The sequence below is a fragment of the Ammospiza caudacuta genome, chromosome 28 (genome assembly GCF_027887145.1).
Source record: "Ammospiza caudacuta isolate bAmmCau1 chromosome 28, bAmmCau1.pri, whole genome shotgun sequence".
Lineage (NCBI taxonomy): Eukaryota > Metazoa > Chordata > Aves > Passeriformes > Passerellidae > Ammospiza > Ammospiza caudacuta.
Window position 1 is genome coordinate 1205759 of NC_080620.1, and position 26981 is coordinate 1232739.

General features: G+C 63.0%; 4 protein-coding genes across 4 annotated transcripts; 2 read left to right on the plus strand and 2 right to left on the minus strand.

Moving 5' to 3' along the window:
- Positions 1 to 5766: 5766 nt before the first annotated feature.
- Positions 5767 to 8336, plus strand: RAX2 (retina and anterior neural fold homeobox 2). Its single transcript, XM_058821206.1, has 2 exons — positions 5767 to 6009; positions 7893 to 8336. Exons 1-2 carry the CDS (start codon positions 5767 to 5769, stop codon positions 8334 to 8336), a joined length of 687 nt encoding a protein of 228 aa, XP_058677189.1.
- Positions 8337 to 10500: 2164 nt separating this feature from the next.
- Positions 10501 to 17767, minus strand: LOC131568966 (mucosa-associated lymphoid tissue lymphoma translocation protein 1-like). The gene is made up of 17 exons (XM_058821153.1): positions 17565 to 17767; positions 16726 to 16867; positions 16116 to 16282; positions 15491 to 15621; positions 15235 to 15382; positions 14725 to 14903; positions 14518 to 14614; positions 14325 to 14372; positions 14195 to 14230; positions 13619 to 13822; positions 13293 to 13470; positions 12934 to 13008; positions 12380 to 12507; positions 12165 to 12311; positions 11753 to 11910; positions 11529 to 11663; positions 10501 to 11442 (listed from the first exon to the last, which is right to left on the minus strand). The coding sequence occupies exons 2-17, from the start codon at positions 16860 to 16862 to the stop codon at positions 11188 to 11190; spliced, it is 2223 nt and encodes a 740-aa protein (XP_058677136.1). The 5' UTR covers positions 16863 to 16867; positions 17565 to 17767; the 3' UTR covers positions 10501 to 11187.
- A 934-nt stretch (positions 17768 to 18701) lies between these two features.
- MRPL54 (mitochondrial ribosomal protein L54) lies at positions 18702 to 19859 on the minus strand. Its single transcript, XM_058821256.1, has 3 exons — positions 19760 to 19859; positions 19210 to 19366; positions 18702 to 18938 (listed from the first exon to the last, which is right to left on the minus strand). Exons 1-3 carry the CDS (start codon positions 19833 to 19835, stop codon positions 18806 to 18808), a joined length of 366 nt encoding a protein of 121 aa, XP_058677239.1. The 5' UTR covers positions 19836 to 19859; the 3' UTR covers positions 18702 to 18805.
- A 125-nt stretch (positions 19860 to 19984) lies between these two features.
- APBA3 (amyloid beta precursor protein binding family A member 3) lies at positions 19985 to 26784 on the plus strand. Its single transcript, XM_058821321.1, has 10 exons — positions 19985 to 21049; positions 21499 to 21538; positions 21943 to 22088; positions 22227 to 22313; positions 22847 to 23005; positions 23349 to 23528; positions 23734 to 23946; positions 24903 to 25022; positions 25751 to 25891; positions 25985 to 26784. The coding sequence occupies exons 1-10, from the start codon at positions 19985 to 19987 to the stop codon at positions 26054 to 26056; spliced, it is 2223 nt and encodes a 740-aa protein (XP_058677304.1). The 3' UTR covers positions 26057 to 26784.
- The last annotated feature ends 197 nt before the right edge of the window (positions 26785 to 26981 follow it).

Consider the following 26981-nt stretch of genomic DNA (forward strand, 5'->3'; position numbering starts at 1 on the left):
CCCATGGCTGCTCCCTACACTCCTGCCTGGTGCCCTGCTCTTGTCCCCGTGAGTGTTCCCTGCCTGATCCTCATACCAGGTCCCCAGGGCTGTTCAGGGGCCTGGTCTCCATGGCTGGTCCCTACACCTGGGCCCACAGCCAGACCCCAGAGCAGCTCCCCAGGCCATGTCCGCACCCTGGGGTCTCACGCTGGACCCCGTGCCTGGTCCCCATCCCTGTCCCCACACCTGTCCCCGTCTCTGCTCCCCACACGGGCAGGGCTCTGCAGGCAGCGTCATGGGAGCCACAGGGCCACCCACGCTGTCACAGGGCCACCCCCAGCTCGCCATCCCTGTCCAGGGGGGACAACACCCATCACTGCAGCATCCCCATCCCACCGAGGTTTGGGGCATCTGCCCCGGACCCCATCCCTGGGGCAGAGGCTCCGCAGCCCAAGGAAATCCTGCCCCCTCCCCCTCCATCCTTTCTTCTCCGCTCCCCCTGTTTCTAATTCTTTCTCCTCGCCCGTAATGAGGGGATTACACGGCAAACTCCAGCAGGACGCCTTTGTGGGGAGACAATCCGAGTGGGGAAGGCAGTTCGGGGCTTTGTCCGCCACTGCCCCCCCGGACCCGTGCTGGGGGGACATTTAGAGCAATTACTTGTCCAGAAAGTAACTGTCAATCATTCTTAAAGGGGAAGGCCTCCAATTAATAACCTCGTCTTAATCCTTTGGACTCATTTCCAATCTGCAGTGCCTTGGTGACATCTGCAACACTAAATAAAGATTCTCCCGAGCCTTAGCACGGCGGTTCTGTGACAAATAAGAAGACTAGAGGCAACTTTGGCTGCCAAAGCTGCGAGATTGGTGAGGTTGAGCCGCTTGTTTGGTTCCCGGGAGGGACCAGCAAAGTTAAATACTCCTGGAAAAGCCGAGTTGGGCCCAGCAGGTAACGCCGTTTTTTTCCAATTCGGGACAAAGCGCCGAGGGAAGATGCTGAGAAAGGGAGTGGGTGTCCCCAGGGTGCGCCTGGGGTTGGTGTTGGGGACGGGGCTGGCACCATTCCCTGGGGACTCAGGAGCAGATCGGGCGCCCGCCAGTGTCACTCGTCCCGAGTCACACAGGGCCAGGGCCAGGAGCCACCCGGGCTCCACCACCCACCCCTGGCAGCCCGAGCCCAGGGAGCCAAATCCTGGCACCCAGGTGGGCTCCCAAAGGCACAGAATGGGGTCCCAGTGGAAGGTGGGGCTGTCCCTGGACTGTCTCTTCCACATCCCCTGCTGACAGGGGAGCCCACCTGTCCTCACCGATGCTTTGCAGTGCTCAGGAAGTGAGAGGTTTTAAAGTGAGGGGTTTTGCCCACTTTGACCAGGGCTCAATGTCATTTCTGTTGCTTTTTTGGCTGTCTTTACCAGCAGCTATTCCCTCCCCCTAGCTAGCAGCCCGCACAGGAAAACCGTGGGCTGGAGCATCGAGGAGAGGGGGGGAAGGACTCCCCTGAGGTATTGGGTCCTTATGGTTCCCAGCACAGTTTTGCAGCTTAAGGGCTTAAACCCAAAAATTGCTGCTAGCATGACAGAGGCTGCAGGAAGATGTTCTTCGGGAGCCAGAGTTCAGCAGTTCCCCCAGCCCCAGCTCAGCGTGGCCTGTTTCCAGGCAGGATTCCCAAAACACTGGTGGCAAAGGCTTGGGAGTCCTGAGGCCAGTCCCTGGAGTCCCTGGAGGATGGGGGAAATGGGGTGCTTGGTTGCTGCTGTCCCCCCAGCCTGGTGTGTAATGCCCCCTCGTTCCCCACTCAGGGACATTCTGTGCCCCCCAGCCAGGCTGAGGCAGATTTGGGGGGGTCCTGCCCTGGCCCCCATCCCGCAGGGTCCGGGGGTGCTGCTCTGCTGCTGGGTCACTGCTGCTCCAGTGTTCTGCTGCTCATCTCTGCTCCCAGGTCAGGGTTTGCTGCTCCCTGGGAAGATTTTGCCTCCGTTGCTTTCTGATGGGGTCAGGGGGTGAACCATGGGGCTCTGTCTTTGCACCTTAGCCCTGTCCCCCACCAGTGCCCCTCTTCTTCTCCCCATCTTATCCCCAGCCCACCCAGCCTCTCTCACTCATCCCCCAGTGCCCATCTCACCCATTCCCATTGCCCAGCTCCTTCCAGCTCCCCCCCAGCTCTGGCTCCCCCCATTGCTCGTGGGGCTGTGGGACATGGCTGGGCAGGGCAGATGGGGATCCTGGTGGGGTTCTGGGTGCCTTGGGGGGGTCTGCGCCCCAGGAGGGTGCTCTAGGTGCTCAGCCCCCCTCTCTCCTCTCCTTGCAGGTGTGGAGCTGCGCAAATGAGAAGCAGGTAAGTGAGAGCAGGATGTCAGTGGGGGACCCCATCCCTTCCCTGTGTCCCTAACCCCAGAACATGCTGTGATGCTCACACAGTGACCACAGGGCCCCTGCTCCCCCCAGCCCCCCTGCCCCCCACCGCTGCCTTGGGGCACCCCAGGGTGCAGCACCCAACACCCCTGTCCTGACCTGTGGGTCCCCTGAGGCTGCTGGGCTGGACCCAGAGCTCCTGGGGCTACAGACACCCTGCCAGGGTGGGCCTGCAGCTCCCAAAGGCACACACACACACACCCTGTGCTGCACTCCCAAAGGCACACACACCCTGCTGCACTCCCAAAGGCACACACACCCTGTGCTGCACTCCCAAAGGCACACACACACCCTGCTCCACTCCCAAAGGCACACACACACACCCTGTGCTGCACTCCCAAAGGCACACACACCCTGCTGCACTCCCAAAGGCACACACACACACCCTGTGCTGCACTCCCGAAGGCACACACACCCTGTGCTGCACTCCCTGCACACACACACCCTGCTCCACTCCCAAAGGCACACACACACACCCTGTGCTGCACTCCCAAAGGCACACACACCCTGCTGCACTCCCAAAGGCACACACACCCTGCTGCACTCCCTGCACACACACACACCCTGTGCTGCACTCCCAAAGGCACACACACCCTGCTGCACTCCCTGCACACACACACACCCTGTGCTGCACTCCCAAAGGCACACACACCCTGTGCTGCACTCCCAAAGGCACACACACCCTGCTGCACTCCCTGCACTCCCTGCACACCCTGCATGCACTCCCAAAGGCACACACACCCTGCTGCACTCCCTGCACACCCTGCATGCACTCCCTGTGCTGCACTCCCTGCACTCCCTGCACACACAGCCCCTGGGCATGCACTGATTGCACTGGACACACTGCCCACAGTGCACACCCACAGCAGCACCAGCCACAGGCTGCTCGTGTTGGCTGCACTGCACAGACACAGCACACGCTGGGCAGGCACTGCGCATTGCCACACACAGGCACACACTGCATGGGCCGCACTGCATGGTGTGTGCCACAGGCTCTGCACGTGCCTCTGCTGCCTGTGCCATGTGCACTGCACACACTGCACACACTGCACACCCTGCACACCCTGCACACACTGCACACATTGCACACATTGCACAATGCTGCACACACGCACACACCGTGCACACTGCACACCCTGCACACACTGTGCACACTGCACACCCTGCACACCATGTACACACTGCACACCCTGCACACACACTGCACACACTGTGCACACTGCACACACTGTGCACACTGCACACACACTGCACACCCTGCACACACACTGCACACACTGTGCACACACTGCACACACTGCACACACACTGCACACACTGTGCACACTGCACACACTGTGCACACTGCACACACACACTGCACACACACTGCACACACTGCACACACACTGTACACACTGTGCACGCTGCACACCCTGCACACCCTGCACACACTGCACACCCTGTGCACACTGCACACCCTGCAGACACTGCACAAACTGTACACACTGCACACACTGCACATACACACACTGCACACCCTGCACACACTGCTCACACTGTGCACACACACTGCACACACTGCACACACACACTGTACACACTGCACATGCTGCACACACACTGCACACACACTGCTCATACTACACACTGAGTGCCCACAGCTCCTGTGCCCACAGGCTGTTCATGCTCCACACACACTGTGCTCCCTGCACACCCACGGTGCTGTGCACAGCCTGCATGAGCACTGTGCACACACACTGTGCCCTGTGTGCAGCAGTGCAGACACTGCACAGCACGTGCTGCATGCATGGCACAGAGACATTGCACCCTGGCACTGCTTCTGTGTGGTGCAAACCACCCTGCAGAGATCCATCCCCACACACCCCCATCCCTGCACACCCCCATCCCTGCACACCCCCATCCCTGCACACCCCCATCCCCACACACCCCCATCCCTGCACACCCCTAACCCTGCACACCCCCATCCCCGCACACCCCCATCCCTGCACACCCCTAACCCTGCACACCCCTAACCCTGCACACCCCCATCCCTGCACACCCCTATCCCTGCACACCCCTAACCCTGCACACCCCTAACCCTGCACACCCCCATCCCTGCACACCCCTATCCCTGCACACCCCTAACCCTGCACACCCCTATCCCTGCACACCCCCATCCCTGCACACCCCTATCCCTGCACACCCCTAACCCTGCACACCCCTATCCCTGCACACCCCCATCCCTGCACACCCCTATCCCTGCACACCCCCATATCTTCACGCCCCCATCCCCACACCTGCACATCCACGCTCTGCATTGCTGCACACCTTCCATCGCATGCCCAGCCTTTCTCCCCGGACACCTGTGCCTCACTGGGGGCCTCCCTGAGCCCCCCTGGGCCCTGCCCAGGGTGTGTGTACCTGTGCCCAGGTACAGGCACAGCCACAGCTGCTGCAGGCACGCAGTGCACAGCCCCACTGCACACACAGCACCCCACACACACACCCTGTGTGTGCATTCTGGGCAACACCCGACACCCAGCCTCTGCTCGCTGCCCTCTAGGAGCCTCATTACCCCCTCCCAGCATGAACTCACTCTCCTTTCCCCTCCCCACTCCCCCTGAGGCATTAGGTGAGCCTTTGCCGGCGGGTGTGGGCAATGCAGTGCCTTCCTGTTGCCCCAGGATTACAGTTTTCTGCCCCATTTCCATGTCTGCTGACATCCTCACAGTGGAAAGAGACCCTTAATCCCCTGCAAATACTGCAGGAAGATTTCAGATGCCGGATAAAAAGCTTAAAGATGAAACGTTGCGAGGGTTGAAAATGCTTATAAGCGTCACCCAAACGTTATTAGCTGGGGGACAGCGCCGGGTCACGCCCGCCCAGCCTCGGGGCTGACACTGGGGGCCCCAGCGTTCCAGGGCCAGCCTGCTCCATGGGAGAGGCTGGACAAGAGGAGCTGCAGAGGAAGGAGGGAATTAACCCAGGCTTGGTCCCCTCCAGGCCAGGGCAGAGAGAGATCAGGTTGGCTCTCAGTGATGGCACTTCCATAAATCCTCCATTTCAGAGGAAATCTGACTTTTAGCACCAGCGGGTTCAGTGGCCCGGTGGGATCTGACAGCAGGGCCAAGTATGAGGCATCCCTTGGATTCTGGGTCAGTCCCCAGGACCCTGGGTCAGTCCCCGGGACTGTGGATCAGCCCCCAGGACACCACAGCCCTGGGATCCTCTGCTGTGGCAGAGAGGATTATGCCTTTGCATAACCTGTTCTAGGGCCACCCTACCTTCCCATCCCTCCTTTTCCTCGTCCGTCCATCCCTGGGCTGGGACACGTGCGGGGCCCAAAGCCCCCAGGCCCCTCTGACTCTGCGCTGTCCCCCCAGGTGCCACCATGTTCCTCAATAAGTGCGAGGGGGACCTGGGGGAGCTGCGGAAGCCGGGGGACGGCGAGAGCTCCCCGCCGGCCGCCGCCGAGGAGGAGCAGCCCAAGAAGAAGCACCGGCGGAACCGCACCACCTTCACCACGTACCAGCTGCACGAGCTGGAGCGCGCCTTCGAGAAGTCGCACTACCCCGACGTGTACAGCCGCGAGGAGCTGGCCATGAAGGTCAACCTGCCGGAGGTCCGCGTGCAGGTAGGGAGGGCAGCACCCCCGCACCCCGGATCTGCCCCTGAGCCGGGGCACGGGGACCCCAGGGTGATGGAGAGCTCCTCTCAGCTCTCAGCTCTAGCGGCAATGCCTCCCTCTGTGCCTCAGTTTCCCCACAGCTCGATAGGGGAGTGGCTTCTCTGCAGAGCCAGCTGCCCCTGACAAAGCCAGGGAAAGGGTTTAATGGCTGAGCCTTGTTCCTCTGTGGTGTCCCAGTCTTACTTACAAGGTCTCAGTTGGGCCCATGGGCCAGAGGCGCCAACAGGACACAGAGATGGTTTTCAGAAATTTTTCCCCCTTCTGGTGCTGGCTGCTCCCATCCCTCCTGCTGCTCGCATGGGAAAGTGGCCAAAAACCCCACCTTGGCTGATTGTGGCTCCTCCCAGGTTTTTGGGCTGGGAAAGCACAAGATCCTCATGGATTTGAGGGTTTTAAGATTGTTGGCGCAGGCAGATTGGCGAGGCAGTGGGACTGGGGAGGTTTTGTTCCTTAGGCTGCAGCAAAAGACTCATGGGGGGACAGCAGAGCCTGGGAAGAGCTTGGGGTCCCACCAGTCGTCTCCCCACCTTTCCTGGACTGACAGGGTGAGATCAGGGAGGGAGAAAGGGTCAGGGAGCTGAATGAAGCCACTGTGAATGAAAGCAGTAGCCCCCAAACAAATGAACTGAATTCCCCAGGCCTCAGCCCCAGTGAAGACAATGCAGCCTTTTTTGTGGGGGTCCAAACCATAAAGATGCCTCTGCTGAGCTCTCTGAGCAACAACTGGTTTCACAGAACCACAGAATCATTCAGGTTGGAAAAGCGCTCTGAGTCCATTGAGTCCAACTGCTTCCCCAGCACTGCCAAGGCCACCACCAATCCATGTCCCCAAGTGCCACATCCCCACATCTTTGAAGTCCCTCCAGGAATGAGGACTCCACCACTGCCCTAGGGAAGAAATTTCCACTAATCTCCAACCTAACCCTCCCCTAGTGCAGCTTGAGGCTGTTTCCTCCTGGGCTCCCCTCGCTCCCTGGGAGCAGAGCCTGACCCCCCTGGCTGCCCCTCCTGTCAGGATCTGTGCAGAGCCAAAAGATCCCTCCTGAGCCTCCTTTTCTCCAGGCTGAGCTCTCCCAGCTTCCTCAGCTGCTCCTCATCCAACTTGTGCTCCAGCCCTTTCTCCAGCTCTGTTCCCTTCTCTGGACATGCAGTTTGCACCAGTGCAGCCCAGTGTCCCCAACAGCCGTGAGCAGCCCGTGGAACCCTCCCCCCCTTTCCCACCCAGCCATTCATCTTTCCTCCCCTTTGCCTCCTGCAGCAGACCCCTGTGCCCTGTGCTGCTCTGGGGACATGGGGACCAGCACTTTAATGAGCAGTTCCCACGGGGCCAGACGTCCCCACTGGATTTGGGTCGCCAGTCCCTGTCGTTCCTGCTGGGTTTTGGCACAACTGTGGCTGTTTAACTTATGAAAGCTGTGACCAAGGGGCTGGGAAGGTCGGATAACATTGTCCCATGGACTGCTGGGAGTCTGCAGGGCCGGGGTGCACGTTCCCACGGAGCCAAAGGGGCTCTGTGCTTACACCTCTCCCTTCCACACCCTGGAGATGTCCTTGGTCTCTGGGACTTGTGGGAGAGGTCTGGCAGAGGTGCTGGGGTTGCTGGAGCCCTGTGGGACAGCCCTTGTGGGATGGGGTACCTCAAACAGGACACCCCCACCTCGAGCACTCCCCGTGGGACACCCCACAGGGGATACAGCACAACGGGGACCCTGCCTGGGGCAGAGGCACGGGGCAGAGGCATGGGGCACCCTGCATGGGACACAGCGTGTGGGGCACACTGCAAGGGCCCAGCCGGGCACAGTGAGCTCACCTTGGCTCTCACCTCGCAGGTCTGGTTCCAGAACCGACGAGCCAAGTGGAGGAGGCAGGAGAAGATGGAGGCCAGTTCCATGAAGCTCCACGACACCCCTGTGCTTTCCTTCAACCGGCCCCCCATGACCCCCAACGTGGGGCCCATGAGCAACTCCCTCCCACTCGACCCATGGCTGACGTCCCCCATCTCCAGTGCCACCACGGTTCACAGCATCCCCGGCTTCATGGGAGCCCCCCAGGCCCTGCAGCCCCCCTATGCTGGGCACTCCTTCCTCAACACGCCCCCGCCGATGGCGCAGGGCATGCAGCCCATGGCCCCCGCGCCCTACCAGTGCAGCACCCCCTTTGTGGACAAGTACCCGCTGGAGGAGGTGGACCAGAGGAGCTCCAGCATCGCCTCGCTCCGCATGAAAGCCAAGGAGCACATTCAGACCATTGACAAGACCTGGCAGCCCATTTGATGAACGCTCCCCTCCGAGCTCCCCGGCCGCCGCTCCTGCCCCCGGCGCTGGCGGGCGAGGGAGGACAGCGGGTGCTCAGCAGGACCAAGCTGGCACCGGGCAGGGATGCCAGGCTGCCTCTTCCCCACACTGACCCAGCACCAGCGGTGCCAGGGGAGCGAGTCGGGTGCTGGCAGGGCCCCACGGCTGGGGGAAGCACTCCAGGAGCTCCTTTGCCTCTCTGAGGCATCAAGATCAACTGAGGACCTGGCTGAAGCTCAGGCATCCCACTGTGCCAGCGGGCCGCCCACCACACCCCAGTTGGACACCTCCTTTCTCCACACCCCCTCCCCTTTCCATTATTATTAATTTTTTTTTTAATGCTGCAGATTTAAACAAAAGTGAACAGAAAGCTCTAGTTTTGTAGGGAGTACTTGGGGGGATGTTTTAGCGGTGTTGGGGCACGCTGTGGTCGTGCCAGATGCGCCGAGAGCACGGGTGTATTGTGAGTAAAGAGATGAGCTGGATGGCTGCTGCTGGCTGGAGTTGGAGCTGCGGGGCCGCGGTCGGGCCCTGCCCTCCTTAGCACGGCGTGGCTGCTGAGCTTCTGCCAGAACGGAGCTTTCTGTGGGGGCACCATCCCTGAGCACCCTCCTGCCCTGCTCCCTCGGGATGCTGCAGGCAGGGCTGCTCCATGGCCTCAAGAGTCCCAGGTCCCCTGCTGGACTGTCCCTTGGGGGCTGTGTCCCCGGCCCCAACACTCCCAGAGGTGCCAGGGGGGTGCTGTGCTGGGGGGAGGATGGGCAGCAGTGGGACCCCCGAGACCCTGGTGAGAGGACGGGGTCGGCTGTGAGCCCTGGGCCCACCACAACAGGGTTCTGGGGGCACACCACACCTGGCTTATCCCTTGCCAGGTGGGAGCTGGGGGTGGTGACAAGGTGCTGTGTCCTCAGGGGCCCCCAGAGTGGCTCTGCAGCTCTGTCCCATCTGCCCACCTGCTGGAGCTCGGGGCACAGCCAGAGGCACCCTCACCCTCACCGATGGAAAAGGCCAGCATGGCCCCAGCACACGGCTGAGCCCACAGCAGCTCTGAGGTGTTAAGCACAGCTGGGACAGCAAGCCAGGGGGGTTTATCCCTGGGTGAGTGGGTGCCCGGGGTCCCTGGGATGCCCTGAGGTGTCCAGGGTTCCTGGGGTGCCCCAGTCCCTGGAGGAGCCAAACAAAGGACAACCCACTTCCCACCAAAGCTTTTCCCCAGAAAATCTTCCCACTCCGGACCTGACCAGAGTCCCCGTTGGGGGCTGGCTGGAGCAGCCTCATCCCCACCGCGTCCCCCCTGCCCAGAGCCCGCTCAGCGCCCCCAGCCCGGGGTCTCACCCGATCCAAACCCCCCGGGCCGGGCTCTGACGCCTGCAGAGCCCCGGGGTCGGGCGGGTGTGCCCGGGATGCCAGCGGGCCAGGCGAGGCACTGACCCCGGCGAGACCCTGCTCCTTGTGCCCCGTCCCCCGGCTGCTGCTGCTCGTCTGTTTCGTTAGCGACAATTAAACCTTTAACAACCCATTAAACGCATAATCGATGCTCCCCGGCTCCCCGGCCCGGCTAATGGGGCGAAGCGCCCCGGCCGAGGCGAGCTCCGGCCGGCAGATAATGAAGCAACGGCTGCGGAAGTAATGGGGTTTGATCCGGGGGACGGGACGCGCTCAATGGGGGCTGCGCTTTTCACATGACATAATTGCCGAGGCTGGCGCCAGCCCGGGGCACCCCTCGGCCTCCCGAGCGCCAACAAAGGCCGGCTGGCGCTGGGAGCGGCAGCGCCGCACCCCCGGCCCGTTTGATCGGAGCCGTAATTGGGGCGAGGGTGCTCCGGGCCGGCCCCGGCAGCGCGGAGGGGGCCGGCGGGAGCATGGATGGATGGATGGATGGATGGATGGATGGATGGATGGATGGATGCGCCCCCCCCATCCTCGGGGCTGGGGGCTGTGTGAGTGATGGAAATGAGCTGTTTTCCTTGGGGTGGCTCGGGGGATGTCGGGGTACCCGCACTCGATACCCCCCTTCCCTCCCGTGGGTGCGCCCGGTGCTGCGCTGCATCTCCTGCAGGAACGGGCGAGACTTCTGACCCCAAAAATGCCATTTAAACGCAGGGAGGACGCAGAAGCACCGAGCCGCCTGGCCGGACCACTTTATTGGTGCTTTCCCCGGTGGATACCCACTGGAGCCTGCCCCAGCATGTGGGAGTTTGTGTGGGAAAAATTCAAGCAAAAAGGGATTTTTTCCCCTTCGATCCCAATCCTGTCCTGAAATCTCTCACTGCCCAGATGGGGCCGGTTCCTGGGGCTGTACTGTGAGGAGTGGGTGCTGCTGGCAGTGCTGGAGGTACCAGGGGATGCTCCCACCCCCTCGTGGCCGAGCAGGAGCCCTCCCGCTCCCACCCCTGTAATCTCCTCCTGCGGGATTTGCCCCTAAGCTGCTTATTTCTCTCTATTTCTCCCAGGCCTGAACGAACCTAGCCCTGCCCCGGCACGACGCCTCGAGCCTGCTGAGCCGTGGTCTCTGGCACTCTGCCCCTGCACTGCCTGGTGGTGGCCTGGCATGTGGGGCTGGCACTGGCCAGGGATGTGGGGCTGGAACTGCCCAGGGATGCGGGACTGGCACTGCCCAGGGATGGGGTGGCATTGCCATGCCAGGGACATGCAGTTGGGGCCCACAGTCCCAGTCGTGCTGTGCTGTGAGACCTGCACCCCTTGGCAGAGGCCAGGATGGAGCCCAGCTTCTGTGCATGTCACCTGCACCCCGTCCATGCCCTGGCCCCCAGCAGGACAGGCACGGTGCCAGGGGGCTGCGGTGATGGGGTGGCACCTCACTGTCCCCCTACAGGGTGTGGGAGCCGGGGCCCTCGGGGCTCAGGTTCTCCTCGGGGGTGTTGACCCACGAGCTCTCCCCCACGCCCCAGCTCCCGGGGGCAGAGGGGCACAGGGGGCCGTGGGCTGGGGAGGGGGGCGCTGCCCACTGCAGGTTGAGCTTGGCGATGAGCGGCCGCCCCACGTTCACCTGCTGCCGCTCCTCCACAAAGTCATCCATGCCCTGGTAGCGGTACTGCAGGCACACGGTGAAGGCCAGCTCCTGCTGCAGGGACAGCAGCACCGTGGGCTCCTGCCCTGGCACGGCCATGGTCACACCGTGCCCCCGACACCGCTCGCCGTGGCTCTTACCCGCAGCTTCTGCAAGCCACAGACCCGGGTGTAGAGGCAGCAGGAGGGGCAGCCGAGGCTCCAGACGGGTGCCAGCGGGCTGCCCAGCTCCTCTGGGCTCTCCTTGTTGGTGCACTTGAGGTCCACATCCAGCTCCTGCCATGACAGCACCCACGTGAAGACCATCACAGCTTCCCCCCCGTTCCCCAGCATTGCCCTGGTGGGGGCTTTGCAGCTGCTCCCACCTCGGGAATATCAGTGAGCCGGGCCTCACACTTGGTGATGTCCTTGGGGGCAGCCACCACACGCGTGTAGATGATCATAATGTTGGAGAACTCGGCAGCAAAGCCCAGCTGGACGGTGACACCGCAGTCAAAGCAGAGGTGCCGGCTCTCCGGCAGCACTGGGGAGGGGACAGGGAGCACAGGGCTGGCACCTGCAGGGGCTCAGGGCTCGAGCTGTGCCCACAGCTGAGGTGGCCGCTGGATCACCACAGAGCAGGGCTGCTGTTGTTGCTGTCTCCAGGCTGGTGGCTCTGTGCCAGCTGTTTCTCCTCCAGGTGGGAGGAATCCAGCAGATGTTGTTCACAGCCTCTCTCTGCTCCTGGGGCTGTTTCCCCTCCAGATGCCAGCTTGGGACAGGCTGGCCATGACTCACCGTGAGCCTTGGCCCACTGCAGGTTCCTGGCAGAGGACTCGTCCTGGCCCGGGGGGCGGATGGGGTCTGTCAGTGCCCGTCTCTCTGAGAGGTTGCTGCGGAGCTCCAGTGCCTGCCGGCCCCGCGTGATCTCCAGAGTGCCCATGTCTGCGGGGGCACAGGGGGTTGGCAGGGGCCCCCAGGGGGGTCACTGTTCCCCACTGCTCCTCACTCACCCTCGGCCACCTTGTCCAGCAGCACCGTGATCTTCTCATCCTCCAGCAGCCAGCGCTTGAGGAAGGTGACGAAGATGCCATTGGAGAGCTCGCCCTGGCTCAGCTCATAGGCTTCAGCATCTGCACACCTGCGGGGACAGGGCAGTGGCTGGATCTGTCATGGGGTCTGGCACTCCCTGGGAATTGGCCCCAACAGGATGACAGCCCTAAGGAAGCCAGAGCTGGGTGCCCAGCACTCTTCCTGTTCCTATCACACCATCTGGCCACTGTGTTTGGGATAGGAGAGAATGGCCAGATCCTGGATGCGTAAAGCATCACCAGCCCAAACCCCTGTGCTCTGGAGGAGTCTTGGGGCTTCATGCCAGCAGGTGCTGCCCAAAGCCAAGCAGTGCCATGGGCACCTCCCTGCCCTGTGAGGGACAGGCAGCTGCTGCTTGCCCAACCCCTCCAGCATCAAGGGTGGAGGGATGCAGCCGTGGGGGTCTGAGCCCCTAAGCTGGGCAGGGAGACTCAGCCCCACTGCCTGTGCCAGGGGATGGTGGGAGGGGACCCACGTGGCATAGCCAAAGACGATGTTGGCCGTGACCTCCAGCGCCCCAACCTGTGGGATGATGTCATCATTGAGGTTCCTGCAAGAGAAGAGAAGCTGGACAGAGTGAGAACCTTTCCCCCTCCCAAAACCCACCCCAAAGCACACCAGACCTTGAGGGCTGCACCCTCTGCCCGCCCACTACAGCGTTTGCTAGCTCACAGGGGCAGGGAAGTCTTGGGGCATTTAGACAAAGACAATGGGTTTAGATGGGACCCTGGGGGTGCCCCGCTACCTGCCCCCAGGAGCCACCACCACCAGGTCCCTGTGCTGGCTGTCCCTAAGCCGCAGCTTGTCCCCAGGTGGGTGGCAGGGCCGGGTCACCTCTTGCGGCACATGTCAAGCAGGAAGATGTTGAGGCCGGTGCGGCGCTGCTGCATCTCCTGCAGCACCCGCTGCACGCACAGGCAGTGCTCTGACGTGTAGGCGCTGGGCGCGTCGATGGGCACCATGAAGCTGTTGCCAAAATTTTCATAGCCGTGCCCGGCGTAGTAGAGCAAACCTGCTGGGGAAACAGAGGGCAGGTGACATGGTGACATCCCCTGACCTGCCAGCACCTGCTTCTTGCCTGGCTGCACCCCAAGACTCCACCAGCATTAAACCCCCCAGCTCCCCCTGGGCTGGAGCCACCCTGGCGAGTGCTGCCGCACCGTAGACGCCCTTGTCGAGGAGGAGGAGGAACTCATCGACGGCCATCTGCATCTCAGCCTTGCGCAGGTCCAGCAGGGACACCACCTTGAAGTTGAGCTGGCACAGGAGGGCACCGAGGGCGTGAACATCCACGATGGGCGCCTGCAGCTGCTTGTGGTGCAGGTAGTGCATGTTGCCAATCAGCAGCGCCACTTTGTCCGTGGCTGCAAGGACGGGAGAGGGAGGTGTTGTTTCAGAGTGGGACACACCTGCCCCCCATGCTGCCCACAGAGGTGGCACCCAGCTCTGGCCAGCATCGCAGTCCCTGGGTACCAAGGTACCCTATGGCATCCCTGGCTCACTGATCCCTGAACCCTCAGGTTATGGGTAAGGGCTAGGGTTGGGGATTTGGGTTGAGGGTTAAGGTGCTGATCTGCTCTCCTGATTTGGGTTGGGGCTGGGCTGCTGTTTCACTCTTCCAATATGCTGCATCCAAAGCATTCCTGGCCTAGTAAAGCCTTATGGGGTGACAGTGGTGACACTGGCTACACTCAGAGTCCCCCAGGGCCACCAGCCCCTCCTGGGCAGGCTCTTACCATACAGCTGTCCAGGGCTGCCATGCTCTAGGGAGCCTGGGAAGAGAGAAATGCTGTGCAATGGTCCTTCAGTGCCAGGGGAGCATGGCAGGCAGAGCAGCACAGACGTGTCTGCTCTGCTCCCACCTACCTCCATCCCCCTCCTGCCAGGAGCCTCCAGAGGTGAAGAGCCGTGGGCCTGTGGCAGAGGGGATGTCAGGGACTCTATGCATGACATCACCTCCCAGCATGGGCTGCAGTCCCCTCAAACACTGTGCAGCCATGAGGGCTGTGCTGGGAACAGAGCAGGTGGGGGGTCACAGAGGTTTGTCTGGGGCCCTCACCAATCTCCACGTCCACCTCCTGGCTCCACACCTCGTGGAAGAGGTTGAACACGTGGCAGGAGTAGCTGCCCCGCTCGGCCGTTGTCACCAGCTTCACCTGCCAGCAGGGCAGAGCGGGAGGCTGGGGCAGTGTGCCAGACCACACTGCACTGTGGCACGCTGTGCCATGTTGTACCATGCCATGCCGTGCCAGAGGTCCCTCCATACCTGGAGCTGGGGTGCCTGTGCCCCTTCCACGGGGCGCCGGTTCCTGAACCACTGGTACTGGGGCGGGGGGTTGCCGATGGCTCTGCACTCCAGGGCCAGCGTGTCCCCCTCGGCCAGGCAGCACGGCCGCGGCTGCCGCAGGATCTGCAGCCCTGCCATGCTCGGGCAGTAGCCACTGCCTGGGCAAGAGAAGGGTGGGAAATCAGGCACCCAGCCGTGGAAGTACTCTGCAGCACTGCTCCAGGCCTCAGGTTCTGCAGCCACAGGCCCTGGCACCCATGGGTGGCGTGAGGCAGCAGGCATGAGGAGGGCATGTGACTCTCTGTGGGCGCCATCACCCCAGCAAGCCCAGAGACCTTCACGGCTGAGCCAGGGCCTTACGTGGCAAATTATACCACTCAGGACCCATCCCTGTCCTGATGGGGCAAGAGGTGCCCTGCAGGAAATGTCCCAATCAGGCAAGTGGTGCCCCATACCTGCCAGCCCAGGGACAGAGATCTCAAGACCCACCTGAGCTGGAGCTGCTGCTCTTCTCCACCTGCACGTGAGCCCACCTGGAGAAGGTGAATGTGGCCCCACAGTTCACCCGGCAGATGTACCACTGGCCCACAGGAGTGACTGTGTCAATCACAAGCTCTGGGGATGTGGCTCCAGGCACCTACAAGACAGGAGGAGGCCAAGGAGTGATGTGCTCCCTCACCCATGCGGGTCCCTCACCACAGCCAGGGTGTGGGGCCCTGCTCAGTGTGGCACAGTGGGACCTCACCTCCTGCCTCCCACAGAACCACTGGTACATGAGCCCTGGCGGGCCAGTTGCACAGCAGGTCAGGGACACCTGCGTCCCCTCCGCCACCACCTGCGACTCTGGCTGCACCGTGATGCGAATCCCATCCTGGACTGCGGAAGAGAAGAGACCAGCCTGGGCTGGCTGAGTCCTGCACCACCCCATACCATCCAGTCCCATCCTATTTTGCCCCACTTCCATCCACCACAGATTCTCCTCTCCCAGCCCAGCCCATCCTATCACACCGCACACCTCTGTCCTGTCCCAGCCATCTCATCCCACCTTGTTCAATTGGCATATTCAGTGCTATCCCATCTGCGCATCTCATCTTGTTTCAGCCTATCCCATCCCACTCTGCTCTATCCTACCCTAGCCTATCCCATCCTATCCCATGCTGTCCAAATCTGTCCTGTCCCATCCAACCAGACCACATCCCATCCTATCTTATCCTGTTGCATCTATCCCACCCCACCCTGCCTGCCCAGCACCTCACAACCCGAGCAAGACCCTCAACGGGAATTGCTGTTCTTCACCCCCATGCCCATTTTCTCTTGCTGATCCCCTGTCCCGGTGCTCCCCCGCACCCGGTGCCTCTGTCCGTCCGTACCGGCGGAGCTGAGCACCCGGCAGGCCTGTTCGTGCCCCATGCGCTCCAGGCAGCCCAGCAGGTAGCGCAGGGTGCAGTCGCGCTCGGCCAGGAGCTGCAGCAGGCACTGCGTGGGGCTGCCGCGGGGCTCCAGCACCTTCAGCGAGCACATCTCCAGCTCCTCCACGCTGCGAGCGCCCGCAGCCGTCAGAGCCACAGCCCCAGGCCCAGCCCCAGGCCCAGCCCCAGGCCCAGCCCCAGCCCTGGCCCCAGCCCCAGCCCCAAGCACAGACGCAGACCCAGCCTCGGCCCCAGCTCCAGCCCCAGGCCCAGCCTTGGCCCCAGCCCTGGCCACAGCCCCAAGCACAGCCCCTGCCCCAGCTCTAACCACAGCCCCAGTCCCGGCCCCAGTCCCAGCTCTAACCACAGCCCCGGCCCCAGCCACAGCCCCAGGCCCAGCCCCGGCCCCAGCCCCGGCCCCGGCCCCAGCCCCGGCCCAGCCTCCTCCCTCGGGGCGGATGGAGCCCAGCCCTGGGGGAACCGACCCGTGCACCCCCGCTCAGCCCTGGCAGAGCTGTGCCCACGGTGACCCGGTCGGGGACAGCCCCCGGCACGTCTCCCCCGGCCCTACCTGCACCTGAAGCGTTTCTCGGCCCCGGCCAGCTCGGCCAGCTTGCGCCAGCCCCGGCCGGCGTTATCCAGCAGCTCACACAGCCGGGCCACCACGTCCTCGCCCAGCGAGCCGATGGGCATGCTCCAGTCCCCCATTGCTCCTGGGGACGCCGAGGGGACCAGCTGTCAGTGGGTAGGTGATGGGGTGCCAGGCCCCCGTGCCCCACCAGAGCCCTCTGGGCACAGGGTGACTCAGGGGAGAGCAATGAGAACCCTGGTGCCAGGAGCCTGAGGAGGTGCTGGGACCTGGCTGGGCAGCGCTGCTGGATCTGACCGCCGGCAGGCAGCCAGGAGTGACACATTGCCACTCTGCCAGCTGGGTGGCACAGGGGACTCCACTCACCCCCCAGCCTTGGGCAGGGAGCCAGGGCACTTTAGCCTGGCCCCAGGAAAGGGACCTTCATGGAATGGGGTCCACAGAAGTAGAAGGAGGGGACAGCCTCCATCACCTTCCCCGTCCTTTCAGGTGACACAGAGAATGGGGCCCCAGTACCCCTCTTCTTCTGGCAGAGGCCCCAGCGGGGCAGCAGCAGCCCCCCCTTGCTGTCACCAGGCCTCTGCATGGTGGCTCTGGAGCCACCAGGAGGAGCCTACAGAGGGGTCAACATAGGGTACATGGGGGTCTTAGGGCTGGGACTCAGCTCAGCTTGCCCTGAATCCTGGAAAGATTTGTGTGACACGAACCATCTGGACGGGGCAGTTCCCTCCCCCTCCCCTCAGGTCCCTTCCCAAGAACACCCCCCAGAAGGACCCTTGTCCCCAGGACTGAGCTGCCCAGAGCAGCTGGGTGACACTCACCCCAAGCAGAGGGCTCCAAGGCAGAGGACAGGGACCCAGGTGCTCCGTCTGCTCACCTGCTGCTGGATTTGGGATCTGGACACACTGGGGATGGTGAGGGAAGGGTGGGCTGCAGGCCTGGCAGGGATGGGTACTCACCACAGGGTATGGCTGAGCCCCATCAGCTCCCAGGCTGTGCACTGACCCCACACAGAGGTTCAGCCCAAAATCTCCCCCAAAATCGCTGCTGCGCTGCAGCACAGCACTTCTGCTTCCCTCCCTCTTCCTTCCTGTTGTGCAGCACGTGGGCGCAGAGCTGCCACCCCCCGCCCACAGCCCCGGGGGAGCTGGCACGGCCCGGCCCCATCACAGGGCACAGCCTGTCACAGGGCACAGCCTGTCACAGGGCACAGCCTGTCACAGGGCACCTGGGCCACCGCCAGGCCAGGCAGAGGCTGCACTGTCCCTTCCTCACTGCAGGAACCCACAGGCACCCCTTTTCCCCAGCGCCAAACTCGAGCCCAGAAAGAGCTGCAGGGCAGCGAGTCCAAGGTGGAGGTGAGCTGAGGTGACTGTGGCACCTCTCAGCCAGGTGTGCCCAACACACAGCCAGAACCGAGGCCAGGGCATGGGCTTTGCCAGGCTGAAGCTGCCCAAGGAGAAGCAGAGTTAGAGCAGTGAGGCCCCTGTTGTGTGGGGAAGACCCTGCCTTCATTGTCCAGCCCAGCCAAGCCCTGGCATCCCAGCACCACTGCTCCTGCTGCTGGAGGAGGAAAGGAGAGCATGGTGTGGGGGTGGCACTACAACAGGCCACCATGTCCCCTCCCTCACACTGCCTGCTGTCCCACAGCACTGCCAAAGCCTGGCCCCTCCTGCCAGCCCCAGGGAGCACAGGCTGCTTCAGGCCCCGAGATCCACTGGCCAGGGACGCAGTGACACGGGTGGGTCATTCCCCACCCCACATCCCCATGGGGCCCTCAGCCCCAGCACCGTGGTACAGCAGCAGGACCCGTGTGCAGTGTGGGCTCTCTCTGTGACCCAAAACCTGAGCTTCTGTATAAACAAACACACTCGTGGCCTGTGCTGCCTCAGCCCTCGGCATGAGCTTGCAAAGGGTCTGGGGTTGTCACAGCCTTTGTAACACATAACAGCCTCACCAGAGATTTATTTTTTATTTACAGCAAGGAAAAGAGACCAAAAGCCAGGGCGGGTCCCAGTGCCACTTGTGCTGGCACACAGGGAAGCCCCCAGCTCAGCAGCACCTATAGCTTCTTGCCCTTCTTCAACTTGTTGCGCTGCCATGTGTTGTACTTCCGCAGGCGCCTCCAGTACTCAAGCGAGTCGGGGTCCAGCTCCTCCAGCTTCTTAGGGGGCCCGAGGTGGATCTTAAAGAGCCTGGGGGTGAATGCAGAGGGTGTGAGGCTGTGGGAAGGATGACAAAGGGACAAGCACAGGATGGAGCAATGGACATGAGTGATCAGGATGTGCAGATCCGTCACCCCACATCCACAGTGCACTCCCTCCTGTCTCCTGACCCTGGGGAAGGCTTCTGGGTAGCAGAGGGGCAGTCTGCCTCCTCGCAGAACACTTCCCTGTCCCTCTTACACAGCTCTGTGCCCCTGGGATGGCACCTCTGGGACACAGAGGGGAGTGGGGCAGCACGCACCAGTCGGGGTACTCGGACTCGGGCTTCAGGGCCACCTCCGGACCCTCCTTGAAGTAGTTGACCCCCATGGCGTGGGTGGCGAGCATGGTGGGGTCGGTGCACACCTCCGGCCCCTTCAACGCCTCCTTCGGCACACCCTTGCCTTTGGACTTGGCGGCTGTGGGGAAAAGGGCAGGGTGAGGGCAGGGTGAGGACAGGGTGAGGGCAGGGGGTGTGCCGCGGGTGAAGGACGCAGGCAGGGGAAGGGATGGGGACTCGAGGGCAAGGGCACCGCGGGGCGCTAACAGGGACCGGGGCCGGGTGAGAGTGGGGGACACGAGGAATGGAGCTGGGCCGGCGGCACCACCAGGGAGGGCCCTAGGAGCGGGACACGGGGCCCGGAGCGTGGGCAGGGCATGGCCAGTACCAAGGGGAGAAGCGCGGGACCGGGGCACGGAGGGACGAGGGGACACATGAGGGGACACAACGAAGGGACACACGAAGGGGACACACGGGGCCGGGGCCGGGAGCGAGGAGCGCGGGCCGGGGCCGGTGCCCGTGCGGGCCTCACCGGGTTTCTTGGCGTAGCCGCGGGCCGGGGCGCGGAGCGCAGCTCCCGCCGCCCGCAGCAGCGCCCGGGCGGCCATGGGCGCGGGGCACGGCGGGACCGGGGCGGGGCCACGGCCGCGCCTGCGCAGCGCGAACGGAAACGGCGGCGGGACCGTCCCGTCCCGGCCGGAGGCGCCGGTAGTGACCGAGTCCGCCCGGCCCGGGCCCCTCCCGGGCCGCCGGCCCCATGGACACCGGCACCACTATGGACTTCCAGGCGGCCGCGCTCCCTGCCCCCGGCGGCGGCGGCGATGAGAGCGCGGAGCCGCGGGCCATGGACACGGAGGACGGACCGGACGCCCCTGGGCACTGTGTGGGCGACGGGCGGCCGGAGGAGCCCTCCCGTAGCGCCCCGCAGCCCGGCAGCGGCTCCGGGCCGGAGGGGCCGGGGCCCGCCGGAGCCCCGGAGCTCGCGGGGGGCGCGGGCGGACGGACCGAGCTGTGCCGGGGCTCGGGAAGGGCGATGGAAGCGGAGGAGGTGCCCGAGGCGCCGCAGGGCTCTGCCCGCTGGGAGCCCGGTGCCAGCAGCGCCTCTCGGGGCACGGGGCGCCCCCGGAGCCCCAGCAGCGCCGACACCGCGGGCATGGAGCTGGATGAGACCCCCGAGCCCTGCGCCCGCCCCGCACCGGGGGTCGAGTGGGCCGAGGATGTGGAGGACGAACCCTCGGAAATCCAAGGGCTGCTGGCTCAGCTTGAGACCCTCGACCCCAACCTCCGTGACTGCCCGTCCGCCCCAGAGCAGGGTTCGCCATCCCGCTCGGGCGCCGGTGCCCGGCGGGGCCGCGGGCAGTGCCCGGGCCGGTGCCGGCCGTGCCCGCTGCACGTGGCCACGGGCCGGGGCCTGGCGACGCGTCCGTGCTGCCCGCAGCACTCCGGCTGCCACCGGCCCTGCCACGGGCTGCTCTTCGCCGAGGCTGACCGGGAGGACTTGCTGAGCCTCCTGTGCTACGAGGGGGGACTGCCCGAGGCTGGTGCCGAGACCCCCTTGGCCCACTCCGATGTTCTGGCTGGGACCAACCTGGAGATGCTGCAGGCTCAGGAGGACCCAGCCGCTGTGGAGAAGCCTGAAGGGCTGGGGAGGCCAGAGAGCTCAGAGGAAGAACCTTCTGGCAGCTGGTGTTACGGAGAGGGGCTTTGCGAGGACGATTCTGCCTGCGAGGCTGCTCGGGAAGGTTCCCCGGAGCCGGCGTGGGCAGCGCTGCCTTCCGCTCTGGTGGCCGGGACAGAGCAGCCACCTCAGGGCGCTGTGACCGTGAGTGCACCGTGCCTTGGGCTGCCGTGGGGCAGCAGGAGCCAGGACGTGCCCCTTGGCTCTGGTCCCTCCTGGGCTCTGGGATGGGGGCAAAGGAGAGCCAGGGCCGACTTTGCTCAGGTCTTACAGGGCCTTGCACTGCGAGATTGCTCATACAAGACCCTCGGTACCAGCTTTGCCCTGAATGCATGCTTGCATGGCTGGCTGGTTCATGTGTGTCCTGGCCCAGAGGCTGGTGCATCCGAACAGCCCCTCTTTTCCTGGGATTCTGTGCCATCTTCCCCTCCAGCCCCAGGACCCTGTTCTTCTCTGTCCAAACCTGGGACCCTATGCCATTTCCCCCATCCCCAGGGACACTCTGCCTTTGCTGTCCCACTGCTCCAGGGCTAGCCAGGCTGAAACCCTGAGGCCCCAGCCACAGCCTCACTTGCTCTCTCATTGCTTTGCAGAACAGGGAATCCCCATCATCCTGCCCAGCCTTCAAAGAGGGTGAGTTGCTTCTGTTCTTGAGCAGCAAGAGCATGAGGAGTCCTGCCCCACCTGCTCTGACCCTGAATGGGCATGGTCCGGGGTCCCGGTTAGGGAGGGAACAGCAGCTCTGCACCCACCCAGAGTGGGTGGACCACACTCCACGTGGCTTGTTTGAGGGTTTGCTGAGGAAATGGAGCTGTGTCGGGGATCAGGGAGGGGGTATACTTGGGGAAAAGGGTGCCATGTGTTACCAAGGGAAGGGGAAAGCAGCCCTGGTCCCCCAGTGATGCCAGGTGCCCATGTACCAAGCATTGAGCTGCTTCATTGTATGTAGGAATGCAGCTAACAAGGCAGCAGGAGTTGGTACCCCCAGTTTCAGAGGTGGGGGAGCAGCCTCTGCTCAGTCCCTCCCAACGCCTCAGTTCCAGGCCCTTGTGACCCAGAGGACTTGCTGGATGGTGTGATTTTTGGGGCCAAGTACCTGGGCTCCACGCAGCTGGCCTCGGAGAGGAACCCCCCGACCAGCGTCCGCATGGCGCAGGCGCAGGAGGCCGTGGACAGGATCAAGGTGCAGGAGGGATGGGGGGCATGGCTGCCCCGAGCCTTGCCCCCATGGGTGTGGGGCAGCGCCCAGGGTCTGCCTGAGGGCACCTGGCTGTGGGGCTGGGTCCCAGCAGGGTCCTGTGACCTCTCCATCATTCTGCAGGCACCCGAGGGGGAGTCCCAGCCCATGACGGAGGTGGATCTGTTTGTCTCCACACAGAGGATCAAGGTGCTCACTGCTGACACTCAGGTGAGCAGGAACAGCAGTAACCTCGTGTCTCTGTGGCTGCTTCAACGTTCCTGTTTGGCCTCAGGCTCTCAGCTTTGCTCCCACGCCAGCAGGGTCTTGCCTAGTGATGGCCTATGGATAAGGACACATGTCTGGGAGGGGACATGTTACTTCATAGCCATCCTGTGTCATGTCCTTGCCTCTCTCTGTGGCTGCACAAGGCTTCCCGTGCAACCTGCACCCTATGGAGCTGCTGGGAACCCAGGCTGGAAACCTGGAGAGCTCTTTGCCTCAGGATTAGTTTCTGCATTATAGCAAGAGGGAAGAGCTGCCCTGTCCACTGGCAACACCCAGGGACACAAATGAGTCCTTGATGAAGGATCTGTTTGTACCTTTTGGCACAGACATGGTTTCTGCCCAACATGTGCTGGGCAGCCGTGCCACATCCCAGCACCGTGGCCAAACCCTTCCTGCTTGCAGTGCCAGCAGGCTCGCGGTGCCCACGTGGTCTGACAGCCCCAAGGGGGCTGAACTCTGCCTGTTCCCCTTGCCAGGAGGCCATGATGGACCACTCCCTGCAGACCATCTCCTACATTGCCGACATTGGCTCCCTCGTGGTGCTCATGGCACGCCGGAAGCTGCCGCGGCGCTCGGAGGCGGCGGAGGAGAAGCGGCTCTACAAGATGATCTGCCACGTCTTCCACTCACCTGATGTGAGTGAGGCAGCACATGGGTCCCTGGCGTGGGTGGGCGGCCCTGGGGACCCGAGTCCCATCCCAGTGTAATAACTGGGTGTTCTGGGCTGGGGCTGCAGCAGAGACCCCTCTCTCCCCACTAGGGAGAGGCAGAAGCCCGACCTGAGCATCTCTGTGCTCCACAGAGCCCCAGCGAGTGCAGGGGAGGGTTGGCTCCACACAGGGGCCCATTCCTTCAGGGAAGGAGCCAGGACACCCTGGAGCTCCCAAGCACGGTTCCTGTGCTGGGCACTGCAGGGCACGGGGAGCTGTTGGCTCCAGCCCTGAGGCACAGGCAGGAACAGTCCCTGTGTTTCTGCAGGCCCAGGTGATCGCCCAGGCCATCGGGCAGGCGTTCGGCGTGGCCTACCAGCGCTTCCTGGAGGCCAACAGCATCGACCCCAGCGAGCTGAGCCCGCGGCAGTACAGCCGTGCCCTGCAGGACCAGGAGCAGCACAACACAGAGCTGACCCACTTCTCCCGGCAGGAGAACTGCAAGGACGTAAGAGCTGCTCCGAGGGGTGGGGACAGTGCGGGGAACCCACTGGCACCTCTGTGTCATCCACTCCGTGGCTCCCTGTGCACCTGAGGTGCTCCCTCCAAAACCAGAGCCCATCCCAGCCAGCTGTGAGTGCAGCTGTGGGCCGGGACAGTGCTCCACGGCTCTGGTGGAGGTTGTGACCATAACCCCCCTGTTCTCCCCCCAGGTGTGCATCCGGAAGCAGAAGGGGGAGATCTTGGGCATTGCCGTAGTGGAGTCGGGCTGGGGCTCCATCCTGCCCACCGTGGTCATCGCCAACCTGATGCACGGGGGCCCCGCGGAGCGCTCGGGCGAGCTGAGCATCGGGGACCGCCTCATGTCCGTCAACGGCACCAGCCTGGTGGGGCTGCCCCTGGGCACCTGTCAGAGCATCATCCGGGTGAGCAGGGCAGGGGGACCTCCTGCCTCACGCCATGGGGGAGATGGGGACTGGCCTGAATGACCTGGGGGTGTCTGTGACACCAGGATTCCTTTGGGGCCCCCAGCTTTGGAGACAGGTGTGCCGAGATCATCCTTGTCCTGCAGACTGTGGCAGTTCCTGCTCAGAGGGCTTGGAGGAAGGCAGGGGACAAAGGGACAAAGCTGGGGAGTGTACTTGCTGTGGCCCCGCCTGAAAAGGAGGGTGGAGGAAGAGGAGGGCACCTGTCCTGAAGGGAACCTGTTGCATCATCTACCTCTCAGTAGGATGGGAAGGAGCTGGAAGCAAGGACAGCATAGCCTCAGGGGCAGGGATGTCTTTGGCTGGGTTTTTAAGTTCTTGTCCCTGCATTTGCATTTGCAGTATCCCTTTGTGTGCCTCAGTTTCCCCATTGAAAACAAGTTGCTAATCCTCAGCCCTCACATGAGCAATGTGGGTGTTGGATGTTGGGTGCTGCTGCCTATTATCTGTTCCCAACAAACCTCTTCTGTAGAAAAGTAGATTGGATTAACATTTAGGCAATGCAGCCAAATCCACGCACGACAATCACCACAGCTGGCTCAGTGAGAGAGGCTAGAAAGGCTCCTTTTTGCAAGGTTTTAGTTCAGCAAAGTATATCACATGTGGCTGAAGGGAACCCAGCAAGAAAGAGAGCAACCACGTGGTGCAGGCAGCTGAAAAAGGGGAAGGGGTGGGGGGCAGAGCTAAGGGCAGGGCAAAGGGGATTGGTCTCCAGGGGAGGGGGGCAGCCACCAGTGGTACCAAGCCAGTGAGGGGACAGGGAAAGGGGAAACCAGGGGAAGTTGTCAGACAGAAGTCCATGTGGGAGTCTGTCTTTTTCCCCAGGAGGACTGCATCACCCTCAACCAGTCTGAATAGCTCTCCAAAATCTGACCATGCCCCATCCCACCTTCCAGGAGCTGAAGCACCAGACTGAGGTGACACTGAACATTGTGCACTGTCCCCCTGTCACCACGGCTGTCATCCGACGCCCTGACTCCAAGTACCAGCTGGGCTTCTGTGTTGAGAACGGTGTGGTGAGTGCCCGTGGGATGGGAGCTGGGCCAGGCTGTGCTGAGGGACAGGCAGAGCCAGCTGTGTGCAGGGACCAGCACCCAGCTCCCACACTGCAGGTGCCTGCCCAGGCCGAGGGGTCACAGGGCTCAGCAAAAAGCTCCTCACAGCCTTTCTGCAGCACTGCTGGTTGTATCCCTCTTCTTGCTGCTCTGTAGCTGTTTGCTTTCAGGGTGGTGGCTTCTTCCTGGCTTTCTGGGCATGACCTCAGTGACAGTTGTTGCTGTCCCCTGTGCTGAACTACTCCCTGCCCTGGGCTCTCGTGTGGCTGTGTTGGGAAGGCAGAGAGGGACATTCCTGGTCTCAGTGGGAGCTGGGTGGGTGGCACAGCCCCCTCGCACCCCAACTGGTGCTCCCCCTAGCACTGGAGATGTGGGGCTCTCCTGTTGCCCCAGGGAGCAGCTCAGTCTCTGCAGCCCCAGCCTGAGGGCAGCAGGAGGGCTCAGTGGGGGGACTGAATCAGCTGGAGGACAAAATCCTGGGGACTGCCCTGGCCTCAGCTCAGCACGTCGCGCTGCTGGCAGCAATGCCCAGGAACATCCCTGCCCTCCCTGCGTGCCCAGGGCTGGAGGAGCTGTGCACCCAGGCAGAGCTCTGGCTGAGAGCCTCCGGGGCCGTGAGGGTTTGGAGCAGTGGTGGCAGGGCCGGGCTGAGGGCACAGCCCTGCTCTCACAGCCCTCTACACCCCCAGATCTGCAGCCTGATGCGCGGGGGCATCGCGGAGCGGGGCGGCATCCGCGTGGGGCACCGCATCATTGAGATCAACGGGCAGAGCGTGGTGGCCACGCCGCACGACAAGATCATCCAGATCCTCACCGAGGCCGTCAGCGAGGTGAGCTGGGCCCCACGGAGCTGCTGGGCTCAGAGCTGTGAGCAGCACCCTCCAGGCCAGGCTGGGGTCTCTAACCTGTGCCTCTCTGCCTAGGTGCACATCAAGACCATGCCAGCCTCCACGTACCGTCTGCTGACGGGGCAGGAGCAGCCCCTCTTCCTCTGAGCCACCGTGCCTGGGGCAGGCAGGACGAGCCCAGGGCTGCAGAGGCAGGACTGGCTCTGCCTTCTGCTCCAGCCCTGCAGCAGAACCCTCAGCAGGGCCTAAGTCTGCACCTCTTTTGTTTTACTCAGGACACAGTGGGACACTGGGGGCTGATACCCAGCCTGAGCAGCACCAAGGTCTGTGGTGCCACACTTTGGGCACCTGTCCCGCTCCAATTACCTCTCCCCAGCTCAGAGTGCCTGCACAGTGCCTGTCCTGCTGCTGCACAGGGTCCCTCACCTTGGCCTTCTGCTTGTGGGAGGTGAGGGGGCCTTATGTGAAAGCTCCCCCCACCCAGTCACTGACTATTGTACTTTTACACTCACCAACGGTGCCTTTCCCAAGGTGGGGATGGTGCTGGAAGCACAGCTCAACTCCAGAGCACAAGCAGCAGAGCCCCAGAGTAGCACTGACCCCACATAGCCATGTGTGGGTGCACAGTGGCACCCCTGAGGGATACCCAGCAACTCCCAGACTCAGCCTTAAGGGCAGAAGCACTCTTGGCACCTCCTCTACTCCCATGGCTTGGCCAGAGGCTGTTGGGGTGCAAACTCTCCGTTAGACACGTTGCACCAAGCTGGGAATCTGCCTCAGCTTTTCCCTGGTGCTGCCTTGGATCGCTCTGCATGCACAGCCCAGCCCAGAGCCATAGTCCTGGCAGCAGCAGAAGGGAACATGGCATTGCCCAGCCCCACATCCTGGCAGTTTGGGGCTGTGAGCTATTTTGTGAACAGCTCTCTGGGCCCCCAGGGCTGCAGCAGTGCTGACCTGGCTGTGCCTGTGTGCCTGGTTGCTCTAAAAATAAAAGTTTTGGGAAATATGGGAGGCTGCATTTGAGGAGCTGCAGGGGGACTGCAGCAGAGGAGACTCAGCTCTGGGGCACACG

Excerpts from the sequence above, each read along its gene's own strand:
- RAX2 (XM_058821206.1), top strand. The coding sequence starts at position 5,767 with ATGTTCCTCAATAAGTGCGAGGGGGACCTGGGGGAGCTGCGGAAGCCG. Across the intron at positions 6,010-7,892 it reads TGCCGGAGGTCCGCGTGCAG|GTCTGGTTCCAGAACCGACG; the intron begins GTAGGGAGGGCA and ends CTCACCTCGCAG.
- LOC131568966 (XM_058821153.1), bottom strand. The coding sequence starts at position 16,862 with ATGGGGGACTGGAGCATGCCCATCGGCTCGCTGGGCGAGGACGTGGTG. Across the intron at positions 15,383-15,490 it reads GGTTCTGTGGGAGGCAGGAG|GTGCCTGGAGCCACATCCCC; the intron begins GTGAGGTCCCAC and ends CCTGTCTTGTAG. Across the intron at positions 14,904-15,234 it reads GAGCAGCAGCTCCAGCTCAG|GCAGTGGCTACTGCCCGAGC; the intron begins GTGGGTCTTGAG and ends TCTCTTGCCCAG.
- MRPL54 (XM_058821256.1), bottom strand. The coding sequence starts at position 19,835 with ATGGCCGCCCGGGCGCTGCTGCGGGCGGCGGGAGCTGCGCTCCGCGCC. Across the intron at positions 19,367-19,759 it reads CGGCTACGCCAAGAAACCCG|CCGCCAAGTCCAAAGGCAAG; the intron begins GTGAGGCCCGCA and ends TTTTCCCCACAG. Across the intron at positions 18,939-19,209 it reads GAGTCCGAGTACCCCGACTG|GCTCTTTAAGATCCACCTCG; the intron begins GTGCGTGCTGCC and ends ATTCACCCCCAG.
- APBA3 (XM_058821321.1), top strand. The coding sequence starts at position 19,985 with ATGGACACCGGCACCACTATGGACTTCCAGGCGGCCGCGCTCCCTGCC. Across the intron at positions 21,050-21,498 it reads CACCTCAGGGCGCTGTGACC|AACAGGGAATCCCCATCATC; the intron begins GTGAGTGCACCG and ends ATTGCTTTGCAG. Across the intron at positions 21,539-21,942 it reads CTGCCCAGCCTTCAAAGAGG|TTCCAGGCCCTTGTGACCCA; the intron begins GTGAGTTGCTTC and ends CCAACGCCTCAG.